This window comes from Lepidochelys kempii, chromosome 8 (genome assembly GCF_965140285.1).
Source record: "Lepidochelys kempii isolate rLepKem1 chromosome 8, rLepKem1.hap1, whole genome shotgun sequence".
Lineage (NCBI taxonomy): Eukaryota > Metazoa > Chordata > Testudines > Cheloniidae > Lepidochelys > Lepidochelys kempii.
Genome location: NC_136387.1, coordinates 101,178,805 through 101,203,508, shown reverse-complemented (window position 1 = coordinate 101,203,508; position 24,704 = coordinate 101,178,805). Strand labels below are relative to the sequence as shown.

Below are 24,704 nucleotides of genomic sequence, written 5' to 3'. Positions count from 1 at the left end.
TTGCAACGTAGCACATCAGGGAGTGCAAGGGGAAAAAGTCAGTGTCTTTCAAAATGGATTAATGTTAATTAAGTTTGCAGGGGGAAAGAAAAGACCTGAACTTGTGCTCTCTGTAGTTCAGCAAACATGAAGTATTGCCATGTGCATCGATACACAGGAGGCTGCCCTGACACACAGAAAGTGGAGGAGTTGTTTTCCTGGGAAGCTCTGACTAAGCTAAAATGATGTCAAACACAGGAATTTAATCTCCAGGAAATGGAAAACAGATTGGTGTGATCCTCACTTGTAAGTAGCATGAACTGTAGTGAAGGGTGAACCACGAAGCTTAGTTTGGCTTACAGAGGGATGAACAAGTCTGGATGCTTCTCTAACACAGATCAGGAGTGGAGCTGGGTAACCTAGTTGCAGCAAACCATTTACTGGATGAATTTAGCTCTTCTCAGATGATCAGGAATGAACATTGTTAATCAAAATCATTCAATGGGTACTATATGCAAACATATTGTAAATTACTTGCTGACTGGTTCCTCAAGTAGTTGCTATTCGTCATTTGTTAGTTCTGCTACAGGCAAGTTTGAGGAGTGCTTACTTGTACCGGTGAGCACTTACTCCCAAAAGTAGATCCACTGAAGTGAATGTACTCAACAACATAAGTACTTCACAATCTAGCCCTGTGCAACTGGTCACCTAAATCACATGGTTTGGTTTCTGGATGACTTCCAAATCACCTGGGACTTTCAAGATGGCCATGTGAACACCTCAGCACTACTATAGGTGTGAAAATGTGTTTGTAAGTGTAGTCAGGTGTGGAAACGTGAATATTCTCAGCATTTTCCTTTTCAGCAACTATTCTTGTGAACCGAATTTTACTTGCAGAAATGTTGGCCAAAAGGATAATATGGAGAAAAGACCTTGGAACTTATTTCTTACACCTTGTTTGAAGGAAATCATCCATATTAAATACTTGCTTCTTCATATCATGCAGAATTACCTACAGTTCTGCTGACAACCAAGCGAGTCATTCTAATGATTACAACACATCCCACAAACTCCACTGTTAAAAGAGATGGCTCTGGAAGTAGAAAAGCTATCAGGTCAAATGTGTGAGGCCTCTTTGCACGACAGTGTGATAACGAAGGTAGGGAAAATTGACACTGGGTAGACTGAGTGACTGCAGACAGACTGCAGGCTTCCCTAGATAAATGGACAGTCCTTCAAGCCACATGATGCCACTTTATACCGTTGTACCACTTGAGCTGGTACAAAGTGGAGCATCACTTTAGTCCAGATTGATATCACCGGGGAATGAATCAGTCCAAAGGACAAGTGCAACATGATCACTGACAGGGCAATCTTCTTTCTAATCCTGTTTGAGTGAGAATGGGCCAATTTCTCTGCTGGTGTAAACTGGCACAGCTACATCATCTAAATTTGGTCCAATATCTCCAGGGCTAGAGGGTCATTCTGTCTCCTTTCTGATCCATTCTGTAGCCTCTCTGATGAGGACGTCAACAAAAAGCTACCATATTATTGCCAGTTCTGGCACTGGTTCCTGTCCTGTTGAGACTGGTCCCATGGGAGATATGCCAGGAAAAGCAACCCATTTCCTGTAGGTCACCAAACAACCATAATGGGCCAGATCCAAAGAACATGGAAGTTCAGCAGAGTCTTTCTACTGCCTTCAATGGACTTTGAATCTGTGGCTCTGTGGAACTGAGCCGTGGCTCCCTTGGCCAAGGAACTAGGAGCCTGGAAGCTCTAGGAGCCCCTGCTCTGAGGCAGTCCATGCAACAGACAGCCTAGGAGTGGGGGAGCCTGGTAGCTCGGGCTCCGCAGCAGAGGTAGCTGCAGAACTGGGAATAATTTCAATTTTTTTCTGGCAAAACTAATATTTTCTTTCAGAAGGTGCCCGATACCTGACAGGTGGCATAAACAACATACATAGACACTGGCCATAACTAAAGCCTTGCTATGAAGTGAAAGGGTCTTTAAGTTTTCATTGACAAGTTAACTCTGCTTCCCTACCCCTGATTTTGAAACCTTTCCCTATTTCACCCTCCTCCCCCCAAATATTTACCTTGAGTGACTCTGCCCCCCGAGATAATTGTGGAAACAGGGGAGTTAAAATCACGAAGGATGATATTTTAGGGCCATGTAGGAATTCCTCCATATTTCCATGACTGCATTTCAGAAGCATTGAACAATCCTATTCCCCAACTTTAGGTTAGGCAATACATTCACATACACATGGACATGATCCCTATTTAATCCCCATCCCCTCCTCTTTGGAACCATTGCAAATTATATTGTCATGTGAAAAACAATGAATTATGGCTTTGATTCCCTTCTGTCCAGGCTGTGATGGAGCTAGTGAAGGGAGGATGATCTAGAGGCTTGGATTAAATCCCAAAAGTTCACAGTAGAAATCAGGGACTGTTCCAGGGCTGCCACCTGGAAACCATTCAGGGTGGGGGAAAGATATCCAATTTTTTTCCCATCTCAGAAGAGATTTGGTTCAGGGTAGGTTAAAGTTTCAGGTGAAGATTCATGCCAGTTCTTACTTGATCTGAACCAGTTCACCCATCTCCAGACAAAGGTGTCATTTTACATTACATGCTATTTCTCTATCCTTCTCTTTTCTAGCAAAACTTTACCTCATTTGACTTCAACCATTCCACTCTGAGAGTGAAATCCTGGCCCCAACTGAAGTCAAGATTTCACTCTATAGATCTCCCTTTCCCCCCTTTCTCTCAATCTACTTTCACAATGTTCTTTGTCTTACCCTATCTTCTTTAAACATCGACCTCTGCATAATTTGCCTTCTTTGTTGATAGACCATCCCTTCCAACTCATCCTGTTCTTTTCCACCTGCCAAAAGAAGCCATTTCAAAGTTCATTTCAGAGACAGGTCAGAGATGCAAAGTTGACATCTGGATGTGGATCCAAGCTTCGCCAACATTTGCAGCTGTTCAGATCCAGAAGGACTGAAGCTCGCTGCAAAGCTGATAGCCACATTCAGACCTGAACGGCTCCAATTTGTGGGTGGGTTCATTTCTGGAATTTTGGTTTGGGATCATGGCCAGTTAATTGGCAGTTTGCTGTTCTGGGAAGTGTGATAAGAACTTTGAATGATGGGTGTGATGGATCCGTATAGCTCAGAGCACAGGGAAGAATGATGGCTATTGGCATGTGAGAAGGGAGATTTCCAACCAGTGGGAAGGTGTCCAGCATTATTCATCTTTTTGAAGCTGATCCTTCTCATCTGTAATACCAGACTGTGGTATAGTACAAACACAGCTTTATTTCTGCAATTAATTAAACATATTGTTTCTTCTAAGACTTAGACCCAGATCCTCAATGGGAGATAGGCATCTAAATCCCTTTGAGGATCTGGGCCTTAAGCCTACTGTTGATTAGAGAGAATTAAGCTATGTGAAAAGTGCTATCCATACCAACTCTGGGCCTGATCTTTGACACCCAGGGCCAGTTTTAGGAGCTGGGGCACAGAGTGGTTGTCTTAGGTGTCAACTTCCAGGGTGCACTGTACTGCTTAGCCAATTTTTTTTTCTTCACTGATTGGCTGGCTCCATTTTTCTTTGTTCATTTCTTTTTGGCTTAGTTCTCAGGAGATGGGGGAGGGGGTGGCACGGAAAACATTTTCCACCCTGGGCAGCAGAATGCTTAGCAACGTTCCTGCTCACACCCACGCAGATACCTAGAAATAAGAGCAATGCCTATATTCTATGCAGCTTCAGGGTCATAGATTTTTTTCTCTCATGCCCAGCATCTATTCTTCTTGTTGACACAGCAATTCTTAGATGCAGCAGATCCCATGCTCACAGCTAAAACAGCAGCATATAAAAATAACCATCGAGCTAATTTGTTTGCTGCTGCACCTCCAGGTTACCTTCTCTGTAGTCAGTGCACCATTCATATTTCTTTAAAATCAATTGGATTTGGGACATTCAGATGCATCCCAGGTGTGGACTGCTTGCTCTACCCTGTACATTCAGCAGCTCAGCCTGCAGCAGGTATATTCAGGGGCAAACTGTGTTTGCCTGCATTATGCCTATTACTCTTATATGCCAATCACATGCATTCTGGAACATACCTGGGACATACCACAGCAGTGAAGGGGATTTTTAATAAGGTAAATTGACAGCAGGAATCCCATGGGTTTCATCATGATTGATATAATACAACCCTTAAGGAAGTAATAAAGTGGAGGCCATTGCATTTTGGTTTAGGGTGTCATACCCAAAAGTGCTTAAGGGCCAGATTTACGAAGGTATTTGGGCAGCTAACAATGCAGATATGTGTCTAGTGAATATACAAAAGTGATGAAGCAGGTTAGATGCCTCGCCTGCCAAGGGATTTTGCAAATTCCATGAGGTACCTATCTATATCTTTATGTGCCTAATTACCTTGGTCAAGCTGAGAGTTAGGCACATTTGAAAACATTCCCCTTAAGTACTAGTCCTCTCCATCAACAAGATCAAAATGTGCTTTGAGTGGATTGTGATGAAAAAAATATTTTTGAAATTGGATCCATTTTTTTCAACCTGAAAAAATGTCCTCATATGTCCTCAAAATATATTTGCTGGGTGAGCTGGAACAATGTTTGGATTTTGTTTTTCTCTTGTGGATCTCATCATGGCCCCTAAATAGAGGTTTCAGACAATGAATGGCTAAACATAGGTCTCATAGCCTTGCCCCAAGATAACAGCAAACATTCTTGTCTTGTGCCTCTTTCATTGAGGAAGGGAGCACATTCCACAGCAAATCAATCTTCCCTCTCTCTCTCTACTCCTTTAGAAAGCAGGGAGGGGGGAAATTTTGCCTCATACAGATTCCAATGGCTTGAGCAGATCTGTTGCCGCAGCTGCTGCAAATTTAATTTGAAACAGCAGAACTAAAAGATCAATTCAGGAAGCACCTGCGGCCAATGATGATTCTCTATTGTTCAAGAATTCTCAGACTCTACCCCATCCTTCAGCCGCGCGCCAAAGCTTTATGTACTGGATACAGTCTCATAGGCCAACAAAATGCACGGTAGTACTCCTTTCCATCAAACCACTCTGTTGGGTGCTATATTTAATGATATGTTCTTGCTGAATGGAAGAATATAAGCTGTGCTTTTATTTCCGTCCTTAACCTCGTGGGACTATACAGCAGAAATTAATCACCATCTTTCTATATAGGCTTCTCATCCCAGTGGAAGCAGCAAGAGGCAAGCCACAGCTGATACCTGGATACTGTGCCAAACCAAAGAAAGGTACAGCATTCTCTCTCCTCCATGACTTGCCAGCAGGTGAGGAGCATGGCCTTTGGGATGGCTTGTCCTACAGTCCTTATGCACAGGAGAGCTTGGGTACCACAGTTGTCCCTATCACAAGAGCACACAAAGTCAGAAGTCTACTCAGGTCCTCCTCCATGGATCCATGCAAAAGCCTGGCCCTTCACTTTCATGGATTCAGGAAGGTGATCATCTCTGCTCTTCTTAGCTAGGTTTTATTTTTGGTCCAATGTATAGAATTAAGCTTTCAAGGTAGAACACTTCAGATTTTATTCTTTGGATTCTGCTTTTGTGCTGTTTGAGTCTCGCACTTCTTCTAACACACATGATGAAATCCTGTAGGTATTTCTGGAGAGAATCTGAATATATTCTTATGCTTTCTGAAACTCAAATAGATAGACAAACGTGGCCTATTGGTCCATCTCCCTGCCAAGGTAGGATTGTTCCCTATACCATGGAACAGCATCCAGTGTTTTGTCAAAGCTAGTTCCAAATGATGGGTCTTCTGACTTTTGTCTAAAAAGACTGTCCTGCAGCCTAATATATCCCACTGTCAGGAAACTTCTCTTAATGTCTAGCCTAACCTTCCTTTCCTTAATTTCAACCCTTTACACCTACGTAAGCCCCCATGTTCTACCCTAAATTATGCCTCTCCATCAGTGTTCCCACCATTCAAATATTATGCCCCCTCACAGTTAGCAGATCTATAAGATCTATAAGACCACAGTTGGTCAAGCTATAAACATTTAGCCTTTTTAATTTTTTCTTGCAAATCAATACATCCATTCTGCCCATGCCCACAACCAAACAATCCAGTCAATCTTCTCTGAGCTTCTTTCAGTTTCTCAACTGCCTTTTGCCAATGTGGTGACCCAGAGTAGAACACAGTGGACTTGGTTCCCTTCTCTTTTATGCCCCTGTAATGCCATTAACCTCAGCAAGTTACTTCGGGTCTACGCTGGCATAAGTGAGAGGAGACTCAGACCCATTATTTCATGCGCAGTCCTACAAAGATCATGAAGAAAGCTCCAGAAAGTGATGTCTCCCTGCATGAGACTCAAAACTGTATGGACCTTTTTATTCTAGCCAAACTCATGTTTAATTTGCTGTCCCTTACCACTGCAAGGTACCTCTTTCATCAGCAGGGCTTTCCAGGTCTTCCCCTCCCTTTCTGTGTATTGGTACTTATTTTGATTTAAATGGTTAAAAAATATAAAGACATCTATACTAGGCTCTAGATCGCCTATCACTCTATTAATATTACAACATAAACTCAGCACCATTAAACAGTCGATCAGACAGGAACTCAGCCTCTTGGTTGTCTCCAAAAATAAGTCCTTTCTGCTCCTTCATCATTCTGGGAGCATACCCTCAACCCTCTCCAAAACCCCTGTCTTTTGCAGCGTGCCCAGAGGTAGCCAAATACAGACTATTCCAGACCCAGGGGGGAAGCACCCTCCGTGGTCCCCACTTGTCAGCAGCGTCCTTGCTTTTACAAAGGGGAACCAGTGGGAGTATGGCAGGGGGAGAGAGGCAATCCTGTAGGTAGACAGTACATGTGGTTTCAATTATTTTCCTTTCAGTGTATTAGGTTCCATGTCTCCAAACCCAATCTCACTTTGCTGTTTTCTGTCTGTCTCTGAACTTGCTAAGTTGTTTTTTTAACATTTCCTCTGTTCTGAGTGATGTTTGCAAATTAGTATCATCTGTAAATTTCATTAACATGCCATTTACGCCCTCTTTTAAACCATGAGTGAAGACATGGAGTAAGATCTCTCCCATGGCTGACTGATCTGTCCATCTAGGCATTTATGCCATGTTCCTCAATGTAGTATACTACTAGACCCCTCCTCCCAACTCGATCCATCTCACATAGAATCATAGAAATGGAGGGCTGGAAGGGATCTCAATATGTCATGCAATCCATCTGCCCATGCAGAGGCAAGATTAAGTATGCTTCCTGACAGGTGTTTGTGTAATGTACATATAAATATCTAGCACTGAACTCCCATCTCTCCCTTCACATGCTTGCTACACTATAGAATGCAAGTTTTCTACAACTCTTTTTTATGGGAACAGAGAAACACAGGCATCATGATTCTAGGAGACAGAATATAACATTTTACTCAGTCTCCCATAAAAAACTCAACCTGGACCTGGAGGACCAAGAACGTTATGGTTTTAACTAGAGCTGCTCAAAAATCTTCAACCGAAACATTTTTCAACAGAAAAGTTGGTTTTCGAATAAATGACTTCTTCTTTTTTTTTGGCAGAAAAGGTCTTTGATTTTTTTGTTGGCAAACAGAAAGCCCCAAACCTGAAAATGTTGGGCCTTTTTGTTTTAATTTTGTTTTTATGAACTGTCAGAATTATCCATTAACATTTTGATGAAAACCAACTCTTTTAGTGGTTTGAGTTTTCATCAACATTTTCTGACTAGCTCTATTTTCAGCTTAACTCCACAAGCTCTTCTCATTTACAAGTGATTCCTATCTTTCTACCCCAATGAATTTCCAAATTATATCTGAACATATGCCCTTCCTTCCCTCTTGTACCTTTTCATTTCTTTCTCCGTCTGATATTATTTAACTCTGGAGTTTTATGGCTGAATAAACTCTGTGAAGCATTTAGGATAAACTTTGTGTCAGAGATACTTATGCACCATTAAGCTTTATCATATTCTATATGAAGGACTGCAGGAGTTTTGCAAACAAGATTCAATCAGCTAAACATTAAGACTATATCAATCTAGATAGTGTCTTTGTACAGAGAACACAACCAGACAAGATTCATTAGTCCTGCAATTAATCCTGTTACTGAAACTCACCTCATATTTGCATTGGGCACTGTTAGTTCCACCAGGGACAGGAAAATGTGGCAGATCTGGCAATTTCCTGCAATATCCTTGGGAGACCTTATTAAATTATGTTTAAGTATCTTTGGAGCCCATTGTATTAAATTAATTGTTTATGTATTCTTGTGGGCTGGGATTGTATGTAACCTCTGGGGTGTGGGGGGCGGATGTGATAAGTGCGAGAGCTGGGAGCTCAAGGGACTATATAGAACTATGTGCCAGGCAAGAATGGGCTTTTGGAACAAAAGATATTAAGTTGTTTTCCTGGGAATTTCTCCAGAGAAGTGAATGCAAATTCCGCACCTCTGGGTATGCAAAAATCCAAAATTGAAACTATGCCCTGAGGAGCAGGCCATTTTCTGCTGGTCACCTCTTACAAGAGGCCAAGATCAAAGGGCCAAGCTGTATAAAGTAAAGACTGAACTATCCCTGGTGGTGCTGGTTCTGAGACAGTTATGAACTTGTAACCCATGGGGAAAACCCAGCAGTGGATTTTGAAGGACTGACACCTACCAGAGCCTGAGGTTGGAGTTGGGGTGATTTCGGGTAAGCCTTTTAGCATGCACATAGGTTCTTTTATTGTTTTTAATATGTTTTCCCTCTGATTATTTTTTACCTTAACAATAAATGTTCTTGCTTATACAGAGTGGTGTACAAACTTATAGATGTGGGCCAAGATGTTGTTCACAGCCTCTGGAGAGCAGGGGTGGTGGAACAATCTGTATAGTAGGGATGCTGAGGGACATTGAATCAAACTGTAAACCCTGTATATGATGGAAACCACTTCAAGCCAGGGGATGCTGCAGCACCCCCCCACCCCCACATCCCTAGTTCCAGCACCTACGCTTAGGGTGACCAGACAGCAAATGTGAAAAATCGGGACAGGGGGTGGGGGGTAATAGGAGCCTATATAAGAAAAAGACCCCAAAACTGGGACTGTCCCTATAAAATGGGGACATGTGGTCACCCTGCCTATGCTGGAGAGAAAGCAAAACACAGACTCTGGCCAGTTTAGGCCATCTAGCTTGCTGGGAATAGCACGGTGTAAGCAGAGAACTGCGCTGCCAGGAAAAACCCTAGTCAGAAGGGAGTGAGATGTGGGTCTCTGTCCAAGAGAGGTGATGGCTGAGGAGCCAGGAGCCTAGCGTGGGTGCCATAGAGGGGAACACACGTGCGATTGCTCAGAACTGTGGTACTAGCAGTTATTCCGAGCACAGGATTGCTAACAATCTTAGGAAGAAACAATGTCAGCCAATGTTATCTCCAGGGTGCACAGGGGAGGATGGCAGTGCAAAGATAATGCATTTCCTTGGATACTACCAGAGAGGAGAAGATTGCTCCAAAGCACTCCTCTCAGGATGTGTGCTTTGTCTGGGACACAGATGCACGAAAGGGCAGATCGATATCCCTGTGGAGGAAAAAGGGGCCTGGCACAAAGAAGCATCAACAGGAGCTAAAGTGGCAGCTCCTTTTCCAACAATGCACCATAGCCCTGCAGTGTTGAGGTGACTACTGCCCCCAGGGAGAGGGGAAGAGGCAGCGGGAAAGCTGCCGGGGAGAAGCTGACAAGGACAATGGCGTTTCTTAATGAGTAAAATAACTCAGCAGAATGGTACCACCTCTCAGAACATTGACTTGCTCTGGTCTTCACCATGGTGCATCTGATCTGGTCTGAATCATTAGGTGCTGGAACCAGGGTTGCTGGTGATGCTGCCGCACCCCCTGGTTTGAAGTCGTTTTCAGGGTACACAGAGTTTACAGGTTAGTTCAATGGCTCTCAGCACCCCCACTTTGCAAACTGTTCTAGCATCTCTGTTGTGAATAAGCAGTATCTATATCATCTACCCCGACAGGGAGCTACCTGCTGCCACTGTATCACACCTTTGATGTCCCTTAGCTGACGCTTCAGATGCCTTCCTTTGAAACGGGTAGCTGTAACTTATAGGGAACTTATAACTCACCCTCTTCGCTCACCAAAATAATCTTGCTCACTCGCAGAAAGAGAGAGAGAGAGATAGAGGTTAAAGGATCTGCAGGCAGCTGCTTACTTTCCAATTGGTTGTCCAGCAGGTGTATGCTCCACTTCAAAGCCTGCTTGTCTCAGCACATCAATCACAGTATTGTTACCCAGGAAGTGACCTAAAACATGGACAGAAAAATAGCCACGTCACTCAAACTGCTCCTTGAGGGTACTCCCTCCGTTCGACCCAAGCTTGGAGGAGTAGGTTACCAAAGACTGGGCTGGCTCCAAGGACAACAAGTCATGGCAAGCAACTGGTTGGGGCCCCAGAATCCTGAACGAGACTCAGCTGCTCACAGCCTGGTCCACTACTCCACTTTGGGCAGTAGCAAGGAGACGAGCCAACTCACAGCCTGACACGCTGCCCCCTGCGGGCCAGGGATTGATCAAATGGGTCGGCAACTCAAGGGCCAATTCTTCCACGGCAACTTGGAGCCTGCAGCTTGTTGTGTTAGCTCTGTACAGCTGCCGTTTTAAACACGGGTTCATGCACGCACGCTAAATCATCCCCTCACCCGGGTTTTACAATTGTTCCTGCAAACGGTGAGAGAAGTATTATTAGTCATCCTAACTGTATTCAGACTAAGCATCTATTCAGGAGTAAGACTGGGAGGAATGCAGGACTAGATGACCTCCTCAGGTCTCTTCCAACCCTAATCTTCTATGATGCTATGACACAAATACTCTGCTAAATACCACAGTGCAGTCAGGCCACGTTTATATCCCTTGTTACCTAGTGTTCCTAACGTCTGTGCGAATAGGTTAGGCTTGTGTGATTGTTTAGGGCATAGTATTTTCTCTAGGAGAATTGGCTGAAGTGGGACTCAGAGTGGATAGATGGATCTTATGCTGGTTCTCTGCACATCGGTGAATTTCAGCATTGGTTGCTAACCTCAAGTATTTAAAAAAAACATGAGATCAGCTAAAAATCAAGAGATTCATGAGAATGAAATTTGGATTCTTTTCATTGGTCCGTGGGGTTTCGAGCCTTTGGGATTTGTCATAAGGTGCCTTTACCCCATACTGCCCCATTGGCTGAGTGTACTATGGCTGGCAACCCCAGCCTTAGTTTCCCTTTCTGAGGTTGGTCTTCTCAGCTTCCCAGATACAGGTCTGTGTGGGAGATGTGGCTTAGCTCTCCAGCCAAGTCACAACCCATGTAATCCCTTTTGGGGTACCAAGAGTCCAAACTGAAAAGTTCCAAGCAAACAAAAATGTTCTTCTACCCTTCAGGCCTTCTCTTCAGCCCACTCGCGGGGCCTTGTTCGCAGCCCCTTTCTGAAGCCCCACCCCCTCCCTGGCTTCAGAGCCTGAGCTGCTGCCTAATCTATTTTTAGTACCATAATGCAAGCCCCAGTCTGTCAAAGAGGCTGAGGGAACTTGGGTTATTTAGTCTGCAGAAGAGACGAAGGAGGGAGGATTTGATAGCAGCCTTCAACTACCTGGAGGGGGGTTCCAAAGAGGATGGAGTTAGGCTGTTCTCAGTGGTGGCAAATGACAGAACAAGAAGCAATGGTCTCCAGTTGCAGTGGGGGAGGTCTAGGTTGGATATTAGGAAAACACTATTTCACTAGGAGGGTGGTGAAGCACTGGAATGGGTTACCTAGGGAGGTGGTAGAATCTCCATCCTTAGAGGATTTTAAGGCCAGGCCTGACAAAGCCTTGGCTGGGATGATTTAGTTGGGGTTGGGCCTGCTTTGAGCAGGGGGTTGGACTAGATGACCTCCTGAGGTCTCGTCCAACCCTAATCTTCTGTGATTCTAACCCAGGCTCTGAGACTTGCTGCTGCGGGCAACCACTTGCGTGTAGACGCACCCTAAGGATTCAAGGGTAATTCAGTCTCCAGTCTCTTTTAAGCCTCGGTCTCCCTGCCTAAACTGCCGACAAGGATGCTAATTAGTATCAGTTGTGAGTGTGATGTGGTTATAGGGCTTTAGTGCAACCCGCAAGCATCATAAACAGTTTTTAGCCAAAAGACTTTTCTTTAAAAGATTCAAATCACATTTGCAGGCCCTAACTTGTTCCAGGATTCCACTGCCTCCTTTTCAGAAACATAAAAAATTGATTTTCCCCCTGACTAACTTGCTTATAACTAAAGCCAAAGAAGCAGTCCCAAAAATGTGTTCCACGCCCTCAGAGAGGAGAGCAATGTGACATTTGTGAGCGATTGATTTGATTTGATCATAACTGGATTTTTTTAAAACAATGCCAGAGCAAACAAAGGCCCGATCCTGCAACTGGTTGAACAGAGGGCTGAAAGTGGAATCGGGAACAAAGACGTCTCTGTGTCCATACTCCAATGTCCTAGTTTTTCTCGACATGGAATACAAGTTGCCAACAATTGTATTTGTAGGAACAAGTGTCCTGAATCTTATTAACCTTTGACCTTTATATCATAATACCAAAAGAAACCCAATTATAATTCTTCAAAGCTCTTAATTAATTTAGTCCTGGCAAAAAATAGCATAATAACAACCCTAAATCCACATCTATCCTCATCATGACCAGGCAGCAGCGTTACCAGCTTCCCAACAACGCCCTGTCAATACATTCAGGGGTGAGAGATATTTTGGCCTTCTGATCCTTTGGCTTCTCTGTTAAGACTGCCAACAAAGATGCCACCTGTGGATCTGGTTGGCTTTTGTTGAGTACTTACGTTATTTAGATTGAGGAAAGTATGGGATGGTGGCAGTTTTGGTCTCACTGCATTCCAAATTTGGACACATTTGTTTTCTGCCTTCCGGCATTTGTCGTGGACTGAAATACTACAGTGTTGGGGATAACTTGTATTAATTAACAATTTTTGTCATGCAGACACCTGTCGACCAGGATGTGGACAGAGACCATTAATCATTTCACCCAACAGTTTTTGGATTCTATTCATTATTTGTCTGGAAGGAGTCAAACCAGACATGTAAATGTGAAAAGATCTGCAATCCATCACTGTGCCTTGAGCCCTCCAGTCTTCTGCCTTAATTATTCATTAGGAAAACATCCCAATGGTATCGGAGGGGTGCTTAAGATTTGCCCAGAAATTGGAGGGGATAAGAGAAGTTCCTGCTTAGTGTCAGAGCCAAAGATTGTTCTTGAGATCAATATTTTTCAAAGCAGATAGTTTGCACTAGACAAGAGTTGGTGCCCACTTACTCCAATGTCCAACAGTCTATCTCTTGAAGGAACTAATCCTTCCCTGAAAGATCACTGTGGAAACAGCAGAGCTGGTTTTGAAGTGAGAAACTGGCCAGACAGCATAAGAATCTAACTACAAACACCCTATTAACGCAGACTGTGTAGGGTCAGAAGTTTGTCTCTCTTGGGGTACCCAGGTATTTTCAAAAAGTACCTGCCTGGATGAGCAAAGTCTAGAGAGATTCAATCAATAATACCAGCATATACAGACAAGCAATAGGCCAGACATCTCATCTCTTCGGTCATAGCCCTAAGCCCACTAAAATCAGTTGGAGTCTTTACATTGACATCAGTGTGTTTTTGGACCATGCCCTAATTTATAACTAAACTGAATCTTTTATCAGTGAAACACTGTAATAAGCAACATAGTGAGGAGTCTAGTATACAAGTCCTCTTCAATCTAACCTTAAATATTTGCGTATTTGATTTAGCCTAAATGGCAGAATCTGAAACCCCTTAACTTCTCCCATGAATGCATCCTTCCCACTTTGCTGTGTCTTGTTTGCAATGATACTTGAATGTTGACCAGTTTTGCCTTGCTGCTCACTTTACTTCTCCTCTTCGCAATATTCATTCATTCCTCCCCCCCTTTTTGGAATACAAGCTGCTGTGCCCAATTTATTATCTCTCCATGAATAAATCAGAGGATCTGAAGACATGTTCTAGCTCAACCTGAATTCATAGGGTTGATTCAGGAAGCACTGAATGAAATTCTATGGCCTGTGTTAGGCAGGTCAGACTAGATGATCACAATGGTTCCTCCTGGCCTTAAAATCTATGAAAATTGCACACACACTGTGACCTTCCTTGGTGGCACATCTTTGTTAACACCTTAGTGTTCTCTTTGTTAACTATTTACAGCAGTGTATGATTTTCAATGGATCAGTCGGCCAAATGAATGCCAATTTTACCAGCACACTCAAAGGCATTTCAGTGCATTGTGAACTAATTCCCTGTACTTCCTGCCACTTTATCACTACAACTGTTTAAAAAGAAAAGAATAAAGATTTTGTAAAATTATTTTCATTTTTATAATGGCTTGGGTATATTTCATTCTCTCTCCACCTACTGAAAAATAGCAATACCATTTTTGCTAACGCTTTCCAAATTAATTCCCTTTGTGTTAGAGAAGAAGCCTGGAAAATATCTCCCTAAAAGGTAAAAACTTTAGGAAGTTATAATTATTGAAAACTTTGTGCATGTGGAAATAGATAGATAGATTTGATAGATAGATAGTTTAGATAGATAGATTCGATAGATGGATGGATGGATGTCAGGTCTTCTGACCTGCTACTCACTATTTATCCTGAACCTGGATGAAAAATCCCTTTAGTATTATCCTGATTTATTGTGACAGTTGATGAGTGCTAGGGCTAAAAAGGTCAGAATATCTACTGCCCTGGGAATGCCTAGTAAATATGCAGAGAAAAGCAGGTAAAAGGAGAAATAAAAGACCTGGTACATAGAGGTTTATGCAGTAATCCCAATATCAGGCACAAAGATGAATACTGCAAAATCTCCACTAACAATTTAAGTTAAAATAAGTTTCATTGTTGCAAATAAACCATGGTCATAAAACACTGGGTATTATATTTCTAGGTTTGGAAGGATTTGATTTTTATCAATAAATGTTAGTAACTGTTAATTTCACCGTATACACACAGACTGACAGAAATATTTCCCTCTATAATAATCAAAATCTACAGACAGGGAAAGTAAGAAAAATACAGCCTAAGAGTTTATCAGAGTTTGATATAAGGATATTTACTTTGCATATTTTGACATGCAATGTTGACAACTTGTGTTTTAATGGTTATAAAGCTTTAACATTTTTTAATCTCAACGCCTACTGTCATTAAATAATTATTATCTGACACTCCCATAATTTCCTGAAACTGTAAAAATTTAAAATAGATAAATATTCAAAAAATACTTAAAGCCCATAATTTTGCACAACTGTGAAGTTTTAAGTAAATAAAAAATACAAAAAAACCCCAATATTCTGTCAAAATTACAAACAGAAAAAAAAAAGAAAAGAAAATTCTCCCAAGCCTATAAATATATCTGTATGTATGGTGCTCATGACAATACAGGGCAAGACTGTTCAAATGATAAATGGGTACTGTCACAGGTATTGTATAAAATTAAAATTTGAGCCATCTCTTAAAAAACTCTGCCACTCTACATTTCTAACAGGTCCTGGATTGATGCATATTTAGAGTCACCTTCTGCCCTTTTTTACTGAACTCGATTCACCAGTAGAAGATTAGGACAAGATCCAGGACAGGAATGGGGAGTAAAGGCAGTCCATCTGCTTCCTAAAGAAGACTTGATACCAATGACTTCTGCTAGAGGTTAATTTTTAATGCTAAACATACAGTGAACTCAAAGTTTGGCCACAGTTTACTTTAATAAACTCACTACTTTGTAAGAAGGATCTCTTTGTGTAACTCCCAAATGAAGTCAATAGGAGTTTTAACATTGACTTCATTGGGGCCAGAATTTCACCCCTTTAGCTCAAGTGGTATGAGCCTGTGTTTTGGGGTTGGACGATCTGAATTTCTCAGTGAATGTGTTTTCACAGTGCCTAGGGCTGGTCAAAATCCTCCCACTTCACCTTGTTTTTCTGATAGAAAACTGCTGTTTTGACTAAATGGCAATTTTCAGGGCACATGTGTGCTTTCCTAACAAAAAAATTGGGATTTTTCTTTGACTGAAAATTGACTCATTGACTCAAAACTGAAAATCAGTGCAGGGATTGGGGGGGGGGGCGCGGGGAGGGGAGGGGGAGTGTATGTGGCAGGGTAGAGAGGAATTGGCAGTTTTTAAACTAAAAGACAAAATAACCTTTGTTCTTAATTTTTTGCCAGAAGTCCAATTTTTCCACTGAAAATGACAATGAAAATTATTTTCGTTTTCATTTGGGGCAAAATATTCTGGGTGGGACTTGAAGGGATGTTTTTCAAACACCTCTGAGAGGGAGAACCATGTAGTCCTAGATATTAAAAATCTACCTTGCCATCTTAGACATGAAATACCATCAACATTGTTTCTAAGCATCAGAATCAAGCCACAGCCCTAAGAAGTTAAATAAGCCCACGGGTTCTTACAGGCAAAAATATTATCTTGTTTTGGTGACAGGAGCAAGAAGAATGCTTCTAAGCAAATGTTATGTGCTTTATCTGGATTTGAAGATCTACTACAAATTACTTTGTCTGTTCGCTTCAGGATTCGTTGTTCTGGGGCTTAGAGGGATAAAGTGGTACAAAGGAGCAAGAGATAATTCCCGCACAAAAGGCCTCCATGGCAGACCCTTTGAAGTCACGCTAAGAAAGGCTTGCTAGGCCATTAGCTGACACACAGCAGAAACCTGAACTGTTTCCATGCGCACAACAAGCCGAGCTATTTTCCGCACAATTAGTCATAAAAAGGGCCAGTGTAAACTGTGTCGGGAGGTCTCAATTCTTTACATTCTCCATGCCATGAATCAGATGTTATGTATAATGTTAGGTTGCCCTCAGGCTGCTTTGCAAAGAGCAGCCAGCAGTCTCTATTCCTCGCTTTCTCTGACGCTGATTTTCAATGCATTTGGCACGACCCCGAGTGTTTATTGTAGTTAAACTTCACAAGAATTAAGCAATCAGCTGAGATACAAAATCAAGTGCTGTATATTCACCGTTGCAGCAAATATTTACTGGCTTCTTCACTGCTTCTCCAAACTGTGTATTTTTTCAGACAGCTCTAACTTAACATTTGCAAGGCTGAGTGATTCGTGCATTAGAAAGATACCATGCTATTTTAGTAAGCAGTCAACACGTATTGCCCTCTGGATTTTTTAACCTCTCCATTGTGTCAATCCACTCTCCCTCAGTGACCTCATGCACACTCTTCTGCCAGCAAACTCCATTCCTTAACATGTTGTGTCCTATCATTTCATCATTATGGAGCATAATTGGAAGAATGGAAATTGGAAGAATGGCTCTATCTATCAGAGTGAGGTTCTAGAACAGCCTTCTAATAGGAGTAGCAGCAGCAGCAAACAACCTACTTACTTTGAAGGTGGAGTTCGGTAAGTTTATGAATGGGTTTATATGATGGAATTGTCACAATAGCAGGAGATTGGACTTGAGGGCTCAAGATGTCCCTTCCAGTCCCAAGTCCTATATCCTAGGTTCTTATGGATTTATGGTTTAATGTCAAAACCTTGCAATGTTTGTGATTCCATATGGTTCCAATGTGAAATGCTGCATCTCTCCTTTTGCTCTGGGATTCTGCATTTCAAATTCAGGGAGTATGAACCACCTCAAAACCTGTTCCCTGAAGCAGAAGTCTCATGACAGCACTACCCCGAGCAGACATTCCTTTTTCTAATACAGCTGCCTCTTACATTCAGTTGTGTTAAGTCCAATCCAACACAAATAGAGAGGGTGGGAAAAGGCAGAAACATTTTGGTAATACATTTTCAAAATTTTGCACAATCACTTCTTTGTTCAAAATGTCAAATGTTGGGAAAAATAGTGAAAAAACATTAAAAATAAATTCTCAAAAGTGTTTGCAAGACCAGCTCCCCCCGAAACATTGAAAATTCTAAAAATTTCGACACGCTCCAAATAATCGTAAGCGATGTTCATCACGTTTTCTTTTCTTTTCTCTTTTCATTCATATTGTGAGTTAATTCAGTGTTTGTGACAATAATAGTGTCCATGACAATATTGTCGTGAACACTGAATTAACTCACACTATGCTTCTCCAAACGGTCACCTTCTGTGGTGGGCATTGATCCTGACTGGGGGCTACTGGGCACGATCATAATAGGAACATTTAAGAAGAAAGACATCAAGTAGCAACAAGATTAATAGGGGCAAATGCAGTATGAGTTTCTTTACCACAGTACCTTACTGCTGATTTTCAGCACCTCTGCCATTCCAGTCTTCCTTTTTCTCCATGGGCACATTCATCCACCCCAAGACAGACACATCTACTTAATACACCCAATCTTGACCTTCACCATCCCTTGCTGGTCTAGCCCTGCCTCTTTCCCAGATGGAGCCTGCATCCACACATGCACCCTTCCCCCATGAATCTGTTTAATGAACCTCAGTCCTAAATTCTCTTTTGCTCCTTTATGGTAGGTAACAGGGCTGGAGTGGCATAAATTGGCCCTAAAAGGCTCAGTTCACACCAGGGGAAGACTCTCCCAACACACACACTGTGGAAGACAATCTGAAGGCTGCCTTCTGCACCTCCCGCCCCCCCCCCCCCAATAAACCATAGCATGTGGCTAGGGCCCTACCAAATTCACGGCCATGAAAAACACGTCACGGACTATGAAGTCTGGTCTCCCCCAGTGAAATCTGGTCTTTTGTGTGCTTTTACCCTACACTATCCAGACTTCATGGGAGAGACCAGTGTTTCTCAAATTGGGGGTCCTGACCCAAAAGGGAGTTGCAAGGGCATCCCAAGGTTGTTTTTGGGGAGGGTCACTGTACTGTCACTCTTACTTCTGCGCCGGCTTTGGAGCTGGGCGGCCGGAGAGTGGTGGCTGTTAGCCGGGTGCCCAGTTCTGAAGGCAGCACCATACCAGGCCATCCTGACTTCTGCGCTGCTGCTGGCGGCGGCTTTGCCTTCAGAGTCGGGCTCCCGGCCAGCAGCCGCCACTCTGCAGCCACCCAGCTCTGAAGGCAGCGCCGCCGGCAGCAGCAGCGCAGAAGTAAGGGTCGCAGAACCACAACCCCGCCTACAATAACCTCGTGACCCCCTCGCAACTCCTCTGCGGGTCAGGAGCCCTACCATGACAACGCCGCGTCATTTCAGATTTAAATAGCTGAAATCATGAAACTGATGATTTTTAAAATCCAAAGACCGTGAAATGGACCAAAATGGACCATGAATTTGGCAGGGCCCTACACATGGCACAGAGGGCTTGACGGAGGCAGGTCGGGGGTGGGAAGGAGCACTGCGGAGGTACCAGGCAGCCTGAAGAGGCTGCTGCAATTTAGAGAGGCCCCTACATGGATACCTTAGCTATGCTGGAGGCTGCCCCAGCCCCTGGAAGAGGCCAAGATCAGGAGGGAGCAAACTTCATGTAAAGCCACAATAGCCCTCTTAAACGGGCAACACAAAATTGCACCCGCGGTGCCTGCCCTTTTCAGAAAAGCTGATCGTAGGGGTAGGGGAATGAGAGTCACAACAATATTTTGCACTTAAAAGTATTATATGAATGGGTGGGTGGGGTGGGGGTTTCTGATTCCTTATCTTGGGTGGGGGGAATTGAGACCAAAGTGCGCGTTATAGCACTTCTGTGCAAAAGACGTGCAATGCTTTTGCAGCCTTATTTTAGACACAGCTGAAGAAATCTTTTTCCCATCCTATTTGATGTGGTTCTTCTCGACCGTGCAAAGCACTGACTCACAGCTGCTTTCGGACACCGTCATTGGAATTAAGAAATAAAACATAAAAGGGCAAAAAGGGCAGCACTTTGAACCCCACGTGGGCCCCACCTGCCACTCCATTCCTTCCTGACGTGTAATCACCTCTCCCGCTACAATTGTTCAGTTCTTGCAAAATACATTTTGGACCAGGGCCATCCTGTAGATTATTGGAGAGCGACTTAAAGCCCAAAGTCAATGAGGTTACTCCAGGCGGATGCCCGTGTAACTTTGAGCAGCTTTTGGTCCCCCATATCTCATTTAGAGCTGCAGTGTTGTGCTGTTCATAGAGAATCAAACCCCCAAAAGCTGCACAGACCACAGAGACTCCGTCCAAGATACTGTTTCTTGCTGTCCCTAGAGGTAGTGAAAACTCATTCTTTCAGCACATCTCTGCTCTCATGTCTTTCCTTCACAGCTCTTTCATTGCGCTTAGTTCTCTTGACTATGCGTCTGTGTCTTTCTCCCATTGGGTCATCTTCGTCTCTTCTTCCATGCTGTCACCTCTGTGTTTTGCTAACTGTTTTTCTACAGAAAATGGGTTTTCGAGAAAAACTATTTTTGGCAGAAAGTGTCTGATATCTGAGGAAAAAAATGATTTTTCAACAAAAAAAGAAAATTCAACACTAAAAAGCTTTCATTTTTGGCCAATCAGCTCCCCCTGCAATTCAATTAAAAATGCCATCACAGTTCCTCATGTGAATTATAATTTGGCTGTGTTATACCCCCATTCTCCTCTATGGGCTGGGTTCCCCAGCTGGACGACATTTCCCATTATGCACCATGGTCAAGGACTCCCAGAATGCATCACAGCAACTCAGCAAGAGGGTGCAGAAAACAAAGGTATCCCAGTTTCATGCACATATATCACACAGTGGAATTTTCCCACTGAGAGCAAGCACATAAGAATGGCCCTACTGGGTCAGACCAAAGGTCCATCTAGCCCAGTATCCTGCCTTATGACAGTGGCCAGTGCCAGGCGCCCAGAGGGAATGAACAGAACAGGTAATCATGTGATCCATCCCCTGTCGTCCATTCCCAGCTTCTGGCAAACAGAGGCTAGAGACACGATTCCTGCCCATCCTAGCTAATAGCCATTGATCGACCTATCCTCCATGAATTTATCTAGTTCATTTTTGAATCCTGTTATGGTCTTGGCCTTCACAACATCCTCTGGCAAGGAGTTCCACAGGTTGACTGTGTTTTATGTGAAGAAATACTTTGTTTTATTTTGTCAAAGGATGACCACTGTACATTTTACTGTAAATATATTAAATACGTTCACTATTGATTGGGCATTGGGGTTTGATTCTAAAGAGAAGAGGAAGACAATATAGGAAGATGTCCACCTTTTACATAAGTACCATTCATATTATCATAGTCCTGTTTCTTTGGGATCTCAGCTTACTCCTCGTTCTGATGCTAGATGAACCTGCAAAGAATGCATTTAAAATGCGAACAAGGTCTTTTTGCAGGGGAACTTAAAGAGACATGATTTTTTAATATGTATTTTTTTGCTTGTGATTTTTTGCTTGTGTGGGAACTGGCATTTCCATTTTGTGAGAAATTCTGTGATTTCAAAATTTGTTCCACACTGTAATGAAAACAAAGACTATAGAAATTCCCCACAAAACAAAATAAAAAAAAATCATTTCGGGTTAGATGAAAAAAGCTCCTTTTTTGCCTTTTCCCATGTTTATAATATGAAATAAAATTAATGTTGAAACGAAAAATCATTTCCAAATGGGAAATTGATACCTTCTGTTCTGGAAGTGTCAAAACAGAACGTTTCACCCTGCTCAGATATTTTTAATATTTATTCCCAAACAAAAGTTAGTTGCAATTGACGTTTCCATGGAAAGGTTCGATTGAAACAAAGCAGCATTTTCTGATGAAAACACGTTTTGTTGGAAAACATTCAATCAGCTTTACTTGTGATAGGAGCTGGAATGATATCACCAGGAAATGAAACCCATGGGGAAAGTACAGTGCGGGCAGCAGTGTCACACTGCCCTGCCTTTTCCAGGGGTGTGAGAGCAGCTCACTGTCTGTGACCCATTCTGTCTTGAGCCTCAGCGGAGACTAGGGGAATCAGTGTTTATCCCTTTTACAAAAGACGGTTGTAACATGAAAGAAAGGAAAGGTTTTGTCCTTTTGATGGAAACAGATGCTTTTCACCACTATTTATAGGCTGCTCAGATAGCACGGTAAGAAATGCAATCACCATGATTCACGTTAGTATTTACTGAGTGCCATCAACAGGTTGGGCAGTGTTCACAGTCTGGAAGAGGATGCAACCTCTCTCCCAGGGGTGTCAATGACTGGGATTGTGGCTTTGGTAAAGTAGGCAGTCTCTTACTATGTGACTCAGATCACCAACTCATTTCACATACACTACTGACGAGGAACTATGCTTCAGTCACGACAGCTGGATTCAGACAGGTAACCTATGAGTGAAGTGTTTCATATCCCATTGCAAATCCTCCAAGCCATTTTGGAATGTATAAGGTCTTGCTTGCCAAAAGCAGGGGGTGGGAACTGTTTCCAGAGCTCACAACTCTGGCTCCATTTTCTGCGAAGGAGATAACTAAAGCGATGTGAACAGATTACTAAAACAAACACAACGATAAACCCGAGCCTGACCTCAGCAGAGTGCAAGGCTGAGGAAAGCTCCTGACAGTCAGGGAAAACTGTTCTTGCTCTCTGAACATTTCAGCCAGTTTTCTAAAATATTTTTGTCTCTCCCTCAGCTAGGACCCAATCCTACAGGATGGGGATCTGATTCTGGGTATGGCCCATGCTGAAAAGCACAATGTGTATGGCCTTATCATAGAATCATAGAATCATAGAATATCAGGGTTGGAAGGGACCCCAGAAGGTCATCTAGTCCAACCCCCTGCTCGAAGCAGGACCAATTCCCAGTTAAATCATCCCAGCCAGGGCTTTGTCAAGCCTGACCTTAAAAACCTCTAAGGAAGGAGATTCTACCACCTCCCTAGGTAACGCATTCCAGTGTTTCACCACCCTCTTAGTGAAAAAGTTTTTCCTAATATCCAATCTAAACCTCCCCCACTGCAACTTGAGACCATTACTCCTCGTTCTGTCATCTGCTACCATTGAGAACAGTCTAGAGCCATCCTCTTTGGAACCCCCTTTCAGGTAGTTGAAAGCAGCAATCAAATCCCCCCTCATTCTTCTCTTCTGCAGGCTAAACAATCCCAGCTCCCTCAGCCTCTCCTCATAACTCATGTGTTCCAGTCCCCTAATCATTTTTGTTGCCCTTCGCTGGACTCTCTCCAATTTATCCACATCCTTCTTGTAGTGTGGGGCCCAAAACTGGACACGGTACTCCAGATGAGGCCTCACCAATGTCGAATAGAGGGGAACGATCACGTCCCTCGATCTGCTCGCTATGCCCCTACTTATACATCCCAAAATGCCATTGGCCTTCTTGGCAACAAGGGCACACTGCTGACTCATATCCAGCTTCTCGTCCACTGTCACCCCTAGGTCCTTTTCCGCAGAACTGCTGCCTAGCCATTCGGTCCCTAGTCTGAAGCGGTGCATTGGGTTCTTCCGGACCCTGCACTTATCCTTATTGAACCTCATCAGATTTCTTTTGGCCCAATCCTCCAATTTGTCTAGGTCCTTCTGTATCCTATCCCTCCCCTCCAGCGTATCTACCACTCCTCCCAGTTTAGTATCATCCGCAAATTTGCTGAGAGTGCAATCCACACCATCCTCCAGATCATTTATGAAGATATTGAACAAAACCGGCCCCAGGACTGACCCTTGGGGCACTCCACTTGATACCGGCTGCCAACTAGACATGGAGCCATTGATCACTACCCGTTGAGCCCGACAATCTAGCCAGCTTTCTACCCACCTTATAGTGCATTCATCCAGCCTATACTTCCTTAACTTGCTGACAAGAATACTGTGGGAGACCGTGTCAAAAGCTTTGCTAAAGTCAAGAAACAATACATCCACTGCTTTCCCTTCATCCACAGAACCAGTAATCTCATCATAAAAGGCGATTAGATTAGTCAGGCATGACCTTCCCTTGGTGAATCCATGCTGACTGTTCCTGATCACTTTCCTTACAGAAAAGCCTTTTGGAATTTAATAAGGATGCAATCAATAGGCTTTTACAGAAAATCAATAGGGTTGTATAGATATTACTCTAAAGATCTAACGAATTGAATATAAAAATGATAATCTTTCTATAAGGGGTTTTGAATCATCCAGTAGAATGCTCTGGTGTAGCTATAATTCTCTATTAAATTCTACAGGATAGTTTAAAAAAAACCGATAGAAAGGTTAGAGAGACAAGGTGGATGAGGTAATATCTTTTATTAGACCAACAATAAATCAAGAACTGACAGAGTTACCACCACTCTGCATATAGAAAGGTTATCATTTTCTATTAAATTCTAAATTTTTCTAAAAGTCTGGACTGAAAACCATAAATGAAACCTTGCAATGCACAGGATAGGTCTCCCAGATTCTGATTTGTATTTTTCAGCTGATCTTGAGTGGTGAAATTGATGCCCTTCACCTCTTTGAGGAATCAGTTTCTATGGGTTCATTTGGATTGTGACGGCAAAACTTTAAACTGAAACAGGGTGTTTCATAAGAGACAAAATGTGTGTTTAAACAACAACACGGGCACCCATTCACTCAGATGTTGACCAATTTGTAGTTTTGGAGATACAGGACATACCTCCACATTGACATGGAACATGTTGAATTCTTTCTAGGTCAGCATTCTTCATGTGGACATCAGCTGGTAGGAAGTAAACCTCCATTAAAATTCCTTTTAAAAAGAACAGTGCCATGTTCCATTTTACCAGGCTCTTTTGAAAAAAAGAACACTCTGGTTATTAAAACACTGCAGTCCCTAGTTACTGACACTTC

General features: G+C 42.9%; 1 protein-coding gene across 2 annotated transcripts in view; it reads right to left on the bottom strand.

The window, feature by feature from the left end:
- Positions 1-24,704, bottom strand: part of TRABD2B (TraB domain containing 2B) — a 412,663-nt gene that overhangs the window by 45,338 nt on the left and 342,621 nt on the right. The window contains exons 5-6 of one of the 2 annotated variants that reach the window (XR_012160561.1): positions 10,199-10,289; positions 2,783-2,868 (exon numbers count right to left, since the gene is read on the bottom strand). Coding sequence is in view for 1 of the 2 variants with exons in the window: in XM_073358274.1 (XP_073214375.1) it covers positions 10,199-10,289 (91 nt within the window). In the remaining variant the exon portion in view is untranslated. The remainder of the gene's footprint in view (positions 1-2,782; positions 2,869-10,198; positions 10,290-24,704) is intronic. The other variant, XM_073358274.1, reaches the window with a different exon arrangement.